The 7,784-nt window shown below is 60.3% G+C and overlaps 1 protein-coding gene across 2 annotated transcripts; it reads right to left on the bottom strand.

The window, feature by feature from the left end:
* Nucleotides 1-2,177: 2,177 nt before the first annotated feature.
* PTMA (prothymosin alpha) lies at nucleotides 2,178-7,018 on the bottom strand. Of its 2 annotated transcripts, none has more exons than XM_016134701.2 (5): nucleotides 6,780-7,018; nucleotides 4,080-4,151; nucleotides 3,746-3,842; nucleotides 3,175-3,248; nucleotides 2,178-2,925 (listed from the first exon to the last, which is right to left on the bottom strand). In XM_016134701.2, exons 1-5 carry the CDS (start codon nucleotides 6,822-6,824, stop codon nucleotides 2,878-2,880), a joined length of 336 nt encoding a protein of 111 aa, XP_015990187.1. In that variant the 5' UTR covers nucleotides 6,825-7,018; the 3' UTR covers nucleotides 2,178-2,877. The 2 variants fall into 2 exon arrangements, with proteins under 2 accessions (XP_015990187.1, XP_015990188.1); XM_016134702.2 differs by having other exon boundaries at nucleotides 3,746-3,839; nucleotides 6,780-7,015.
* Nucleotides 7,019-7,784: the final 766 nt, after the last annotated feature.

The following is a 7,784-nucleotide window of genomic DNA, read 5'->3' on the forward strand; positions in this document are numbered from 1 at the left end:
CTGGGGAGCAAGGGAGGCGAGGCACAGGGCAGGCAGAGGGAGAGGTGGCCCTGGTCTCAAGAGCTTTCACTCACTGGGAGGGACAGTGCCCACTTGGTGTGCTCCCTGGTGTGACTCGAGCCTTGTCTCTTCTTGGTATGCCCTTGCTCTGGCTTGCCTATTCCACACCTCAGCCTGGGTTACTCTGGCCCAGCCCAGGCCTCTCTCCTGCCCTGCAGCCCTGTGCACCCAAAGCCTCTGACGGTTCACCTCAGACGCAGTGAGGCCACCATGCAGCTCTAAACCTTCATCTCCAGCCCTTCCCCGCGGTAAATGGCTCCTTCCTGCATTCAAGGACTCAGGCCTGAGCCTGGGGGATCCTGGGAACGGCCTCCAACATGCAATCCATCCCTGAGTCTTGATGCTTTTCTCTGTGTGATGGCTTAAATGTGCCTGCTGCTCCCCTCGGCATCTCCCCTTCACCCAGGCCCCCAGGCTTCTGCAGATGTCAATGCGGTGCTTTCCAGGCAGTTTCCCTGCTTAAGACCACTCCAGGCTTCCCCTAACTGGCCCACAGACTGGGCCTGTCCCTGTCCAGCCCCTTTGCCCATGCACCTTCGGAGCCCTCCGCACCCTCCTACATCAGGCCTGCCCCTCCTCCCAACCCCCACGATGTCCTTTTCTACCCTCCGGGCCCTTCCGGTCTCAGCCTCAATGCCGCCTCCCCAGGGACCCTGCCTGCTCTAAGATTCCAGTCTGTGGCCCAGGATAGCAGGTCGCCCTTAAGGAGCTGTAGTACACGTGTTGGTTAACACTTGCCTCCCACCCCCCACCCATAGGCATCTCTAAGACAAATGACTCCTTAATGCGAATGGTGGAGGCCTGAAAGAGGAAGGCAGGTGGGGGTGTGGATGAAATATCAAAGTCTCCCCCTGAGAGGGGCTTGGGGTCCCAGGGCCCCTTCCTTGTGCCCCCCACCCCAGTCAGCTTCCAGGTAAGGAACCCCCAACATGGCCAGAGTTGGGGTGCTATGGTGAGTAGGAAGGGTGCATGGCTTATTGATCCTCCACCACTTCCCTTTGCCCACAGCCACCCCTCCCCTTGGGACAAACTCAGAACTCCAAGCTGAAGTGTCCCTCCTGAGGGGGTCTCTCTGCCCCCATTGACCCCCACTTTCTTCACACCCGTAAGTATCTCACTTGGACCCCATTACACCAGAAAGACATATTCGAGAGAGACAAAGAATGCCCAGGGCCACCCAGCTGGTGGTAAGAATTGGTAGGACCTCCGTCTTTTTGTTCAGTGGCAAATAGGTCTCCCCTCTCCCAGTGGGTCCTGCAGCTTCTCCACCTCGAAGTCAGCCCGTTGCCAAAAACTCCACAGCCGGGGTGTCAACACAAACCCCCTAGAAAATGGGCACAACCCATTTCAAGGGCACACTATGGGTGTTTGCAGGGGGCTTCTGCCTTATATAAAGCTCATCTGTGAACCCCAGGTTAGGACGCAGCCCCTAGAAGTCCCTTAGTGGGTTGTCACCTCTCTTCCCCAAAGGATCAAACTTGAGCTCACACTTCTTCCATTTAGCTTTCCCAACTGACTGCTTACGACTTTTCTTAAAAATCAAAACCGTCCATCACCTATCATCTACTGTGCTCAAGGGGCAGGGTGGCCTGCCAGACTAACCAAGGCACTTGTTTCATCAGGCCACAGCTCCGAGAATGAGGGCAAGGCTGCACCAGTGTCCTGGAAAGTGAGTCCTAAGGGACAAAAAGTGACACGTATCACCACCAGGGGGAGCCACTCCGCAACCGAGCTAATCCAGTGAAGCCTGTGCAGGGAAAGCCAGTTTTTCCAACTGCAGGGCTGTACCCACAGTGGCAGCCGCCCATGTGGCCCTTTGGAGTCCCTGGGGTTGTGGACACCTTCCAGGGTACCCAGGTCCGCTTGGCATCCGAAGACATGGCCCCAAGAAAAGGTTCTCGGTACGATCAGTAGAGAACCTGTAAGTAAGTGTCCCTCACCAGACTCTGCTGACCCAAAGGCACACCACGCCCACCCCTCCCCAACTGGTGTCTTCAAGCCGCTGTCCCTGCTGAGGAAAAACAGCTGCGCCAGAGTTCGAGATCATCCCCTCCTACCTCTTTGCCCCCTCCCCAGGTTTTAAGAAACCCAAACAGAAAAACCAGGCTTGAGACAGCTTTGTTAGAACAACTCAGCAAAATAAAATTCCGGTTTATTGTTGGACAACATTGTTTCACACATACATCAAACAGGCCAAAAAAATAAACAGCAACTTCATAGACAAAAAAAGGAAAAAAAAGAAACCTTTTATCTTTGGCCTTTTTAACCATCTCATACAAACCAACTACTTATAGTACAGCTAAGTACATACACAAAAAAAGTTACTGGAATGCTCGGAATAAGATTGTTTTTTTGTTGTTGTTTTTGCTTTTTTTACAAGGTTTTCTTTCTCCTTTGATATAATGAACATGGTCACACCACAAGTAAAGTCAGAAGTAGGACAGAGAACGCTCCAAAGGCTGGTTTGGTCATCCCGAGATCATTAAAAATGGCTGACCCCTAACAATATGTACAAAAATATAAAATGTAAATAAAAAATACAAACAAATTTTCCTTTTTAAAGTACTTTTAAGAAAAAAAGCAGGGCCTTGAAAGTTTTGGTTCTTTTTTTCCTCCCCTGTTGCAAATTCACGTGTGGTTTTGGTTGGGTGGTGGAGAGCGTGTGTCATCTGCGGGTGGCGCTGCCCACGTTGGGCGGGCGGGCGGGACTCTCTACTCGAAGGTGACCACGTTTAGATTCTGAGACGGGAAGTGGAGGGTGAATAGGTCACGGTGGCCTTTTTTTTTTTTTAAGTTTAACTTTTCCTTTTTTGCTGTCTAGTCATCCTCATCAGTCTTCTGCTTCTTGGTGTCAACGTCATCATCCTGTGTAGGAAAAGACTGTCAAGGCCCCCTTCCAACCCCACTGTGGGCCCACCCCACCAACTTCCTCTGCTCCTACTGGCAGCTCCAGAGGCTCTGGAGCTCTGGGAAGCGGGGCCCATGTTCCTTCCCGTTCAAGATGAGGGAGCCACTCAGAAACATACAGCATCCCAAACGCACCCGAGTCCCGTCGTCAGCCCTTCCCACTACCGTGCAAGATCCCAACCCCCTTCCCCTCAAGCCAGAACCCACCTCATCATCTTCAGCTGCCCGTTTGCCCGTAGCTGCCTCAGCCTCCTCATCTTCATCTCCGTCCTCTTCCTCACCTAGAGAATCAAGCCCTAGGTAAACCACACTGCCTTCCTCAACCAGGGAGGGCTTGGTACCCTCCCATCCAGAGGCAGCCACACTAGGGGTGGGGGTACAGAAAAAGGAAAGACTCAACTGCAGTTCCTTAAGAAATCCCTCAGCAATAGATTTGCTAGAGTGAAATGTCCCTCAATCTGTCTCTGCTGCCTGACAAACCAGGCTCTCAGGGTACCCACAATGCCCATGCAGGCACTTGTCTTTGGGGGAAGAGGGTCCCCGGGCCCAAACATCTGCACCCTGAGGCCAGACCCACATCAGTGAGTGCAGAGAGCTCTCCAGGACTAAGAGTGCGGGGCACGCTTCACATCACTAGCCCAAAACAAGGTCCGGACTCCACGGGTTCAAGCCCAGTTGCAGGTGGTCCACAGGCCCCACTCTGGGAGCCCCCAACTCTCCCCCTGTGCCAGAGGCCAGGGAAAAGCACCCCCAAAATGGGAGGGACAAGGATACTCACCATCACCTTCCTCCTCCTCCTCCTCTTCCTCCCCTCCTTCTTCCTCTTCTTCATCTACCTCATTGTCAGCCTCCTGCTCCCCATTTTCCTCATTCTCCTCAACAGAAAACACACCAGGTTACTAACGAAGACAGAGCATCACATCTCTGCGCATCTCCTCCAAACCGTGCCCACTGCTCCTACAGCCCCGGAGCCCCTAAAGCTCCGAGACCTTGACACAACAACTGCCCAAGGGCTCAGCCTCCCCCCCCCCCAACTAAGTCCAAAATCATCCGGAAGAGAACTTCTTGGCCAGGTGCTGCTAGAGGTCATGAGCAGATAGATGGACACTCACAGCGTTCCCATTAGCAGGTGCGTCTCTTCCATTCTCTGCCTCCTCCACAACTTCCTTCTTCTCCTTCAAATCCTTCAAAAAGGAAGAGGGAACCAGTAAGTCTTTTAAGCAACCCAGATCTGGCGATGGGGCCCAAGGTTACCAGCGTGTATGCAGTGCTGACTGGACCAAAGTTAAGAGCTGCATATTCACGTGCAACCCGTGGGGGAAAAAAGCCACAGAATGCGGCGTGTGTCTGTGGTTATGAGACCGGCCGATTTCTCAGCCCTTAGAGAATCATCCCGAGAAGGCCATGTGGCACCACAGCCCCAAACCCGTCTGGCCAGGCAGACGGGCCTAGGAACACTTCACTCTCACACACACCCATCAGACTTGTTTCTAACCACAGGGAGGCTCCGCCTCTCACAAATCCTTCTGGGAAGGCAGCAGGTATGTGCCATAAATAAGGCACAGGAGGGAGGGCCGACGCTGCGGGAGAAGTCCCGTGGGTGGACTAGCCGGGGAAGGGGAAGGGAGGGCGCGAACAGGCAGAACGAGGTCGCCTCACCAGCCAGAGTCCTCGAAGCTGGGCTCCGGCGCAAACCCACGGTAGTCTAGGACCTGGCAAACTCCAATCTTGAGAAAAACCCATGTCCCCCAAAACCCCCTATCTGGCAGCCGTCCCAGAGGGTCGCAGGCCGCGGCCTGAAATGGGCGCGGGCTCAGGTGACGCGTGCCGAGGCGGAGGCCTTTCGCTGAGAGTGGCGCGGCGAGGAGTGCCCGACATCCCTCCCCGCCTCCAGCTCTTCCGTCCACGCGGACCTCGCCGGGCTGACACGACCCGCCTTCCAAAGGGCAGCGCCGAGTCGGGAAGCCTGAAGCCCCGTAACTTTTTCCACCCGAAACCGTCGGGCCGGCTGCCAACACGGCCCTCGAGCGGTTCCGGGGCACCTGTCGGCCCGGTTCGCCCCAGCCGGCCCTCCGCGGACTGTCGCACCGCGCACTCCCGCCCCCTGGCGGCCGAAGCCCCAGGGACCGGGTGGGGGCGGGGAGGTCGCGGCGCGCAGGCGCGCGGCCCCCGCCCGGCGAGCTTTGCGCGCGGGCCTCGGCACGCACCGCGCGCGCGGAGCACGTGGCCCCGGGCCGCCAAGTGCGCCCCTGACCCTAGAGACCATCAGCCCGCCGGCCGCGCTGGCCCCGCCGAGCGCGGGAGGTACGCCATCAGTGTTTTCCGGGCTCCTGGCGCCCCCGCACCCCCCCTCAGGCCTAAATGCGCGGGCTGGCATCTCCGCATTTGGCGGGCAAAGTCCCGCGGGAGGCCGCACCTAAGTCCGCCGAGGTTTTTCGGCCTCACAGTCCGAGGCCGTCGGGGACGCGCTCCTCGCGCCTATTTATTGCCACCAGCGGGAAATCACCTTGGGGGTACGCAAATGCCCGAGCTGGGGAAGGCCGATCCTCCCGCCCGAACTAGTCCCCGGCTGGGCCCAGAGGGGACCGGCAGGAGCCCCTGCGGAGCGCCGGGTCGCAAGCTCGGTTCCGCCGGGGGAGAAACCCCGGGAGACAAGAGGTGACGCCAGGGGCACTGGGGTTAAGGAGACGCCAAGGTGACTCGCGCCCGTCATTACAGGGGCACGAGAGGACGGCAGATAAGGACCTAAGGGTATAAAAGCTGGTCCGCCTCAAAGTGTCGGGCTCCCGCCAAGGGCGGAGACGCTCCCCGGGGCGGGCAGCGGGACGGACGCGGGGTGCATAAGCGGCGCTGCGCCAAACGCGAACCTCAACACCGAGCGCGGCAGTGAACCCGCAGCGCGGGACCCCGACAAACCCTGGCGCCCGGCACGAACCCACCACGGGCCAAACGCGGCCGCAGCTTTTGTTCGCCCGCGTCTCCCCCGGAGGGGCCGCGCACACGGTGCTCCCGGGCAGCCGCGGGGGGCGCCCACCGCCGCCCGGCGCGCCGCTCCTTCACTTTCCGTTTCCTCCCCTCCGGCGCGTGGGCTCGCTCCTCAGCCAAACCCGGCTCCGCTGGCGAATCACCGAGGCTGGGCGGCTGCTCCCGGCGCACTGCCCCCGGGAGGACGCCCACCCCGCCTCCTCGGCACCCGAGGCGGAGACCTTCACACCTCCGCGGGGACGACTGACGTCGCGGCCGGCCCGCTGCCCACTCCACCTTATCAGACTCAATGTGGAAGAACCTCCTCAGACCCACTGCAGGGCGCGAAACCCGGCAGCCCGACGCCGAACAAAGAGCAGCGCCGCCGGCGGCCGCCCGCCGCGGAGCCGCCACTTCCCGCAGCCGGCCCGCACGCGCGCCCCCCAGCACTTCCGATTCCAAACGCGCTCGAGTTTCAAAGTTATTTCCGTGCGCCCTGCGGGCCGACGACCCCCCGGCCGGGCCCCTCTCCTCCCGTCGCCGCTCAGACGAGTCACAAACAAGTTTCCGGCGCTGTGCGGAGCAACCTTCCCGCGAGCTCCTCGGCCTCCGCGCCCCCCCGCCAGGTCCCCGAGGGCGCCCGGCCCACTCTACGACGGGCATCGTCTGCCCACGGCGCTTCCCGCCCCCTCCCCCGCACACACAAAGAGTGAGCTGCCTGGGGGCCGGAGCCAGGCTCCCCACAGGAGAGCTACAGCGGGCTCCGAGAAGCCCAGCCGCGGCGCGCCAAACACCGCTCCGGCGACGAAAGCGCGGACCCCGAAGGGGCGGGCGGCGTCCAGCCTCACCTTGGTGGTGATCTCGGAGCTGGTGTCCACGGCCGCGTCTGACATGGTGGGGCACGCCGGTGATCCGATGCAGCGGACTAAAAAGACAGCGAGAGTTCGAAGACTCTGGCGGAAAAGCTGCCGGAGTCCGCAGCGGTGGAGGAAGCGCGCGGCAAAGGTGGCAGCGGCGAGCGGGGAGCCAGACACGGGAACAATGCAAAGATGGCTTTTCAGAGCAGCCAGTGGGGAACTCACGCGGCGCCAGATCCTTTAATATAGATTGGGGGGCGGCGCTCGGCCTCCCTTTCCCGAAGACTATTGGCTGAGGGCAGGGAGCGGGCGCTCGCTCATTGGCTCCATTCCGAACAATGGGCAAGCGTGCTTAAAGCGGCAGTGCCTTGGTGCGTCGCGCGCTGCGCAGTCGCCGGCCGCACTGTCATTCAGGTCCTGAGTTTGCTGGGTCTCGGCGGCGCGGACGGCCGGGGGAGGGGCGCGCGCTCCCGCCGCTGTTTTGCTGGGGCTGCTGACGCAAAAAGCCAAAGCGCGGCAAAGCTGCCCGCCCAGCCTCCCGTCTGCCCCCCTCCTCGCGGCTCCTCGGAAGGAGGGGGAGGAGGTGGCGGCCGGCGCTACGACGGCTGCCAGGGAGGGGGAGGGGAAGGCCGGGTGCAAGGCTGCGCTCGCCCCGGGCGGTGCCCCTTGCAGTGCCCGCCGAGATGCTTGTCCCTAGCGCCTGGGTATCTTCGACCAAGAATTGTCCCCACGCAAGTGGGCGTAAGCCCCACGACGAGCGGTTAAGATACGAGCCCGAGACTGGCGCACCTGAGCTGCCCGGTCTCTCTACCCTGTACACCCCCTCTGCCCAGCCCCGGGGGCCCCGAGTCATTGAGGAGGTCACCTCGTCGCCCACCACCAGCCCCCTGCATTCGTCCCCTAAGCCAGCCGACGAGCGGGCTCCGTGCCAAGTACACATAACTCGGTGATTAATACATCGAGGGAACTCAAGCCGATGCAGGCTCCTGCCCTCGA

The sequence above is a fragment of the Rousettus aegyptiacus genome, unplaced genomic scaffold, assembly GCF_014176215.1.
Source record: "Rousettus aegyptiacus isolate mRouAeg1 unplaced genomic scaffold, mRouAeg1.p scaffold_m13_p_2, whole genome shotgun sequence".
Taxonomy (NCBI): Eukaryota; Metazoa; Chordata; class Mammalia; order Chiroptera; family Pteropodidae; genus Rousettus; species Rousettus aegyptiacus.

Coding starts and splice junctions, on each gene's coding strand:
- PTMA (XM_016134701.2), bottom strand. CDS start 6,824: ATGTCAGACGCGGCCGTGGACACCAGCTCCGAGATCACCACCAAG. Junction 4,152..6,779: donor GCTCCGAGATCACCACCAAG/GTGAGGCTGGAC, acceptor TCCTTTTTGAAG/GATTTGAAGGAGAAGAAGGA. Junction 2,926..3,174: donor GGGCAGCTGAAGATGATGAG/GTGGGTTCTGGC, acceptor TTTCCTACACAG/GATGATGACGTTGACACCAA.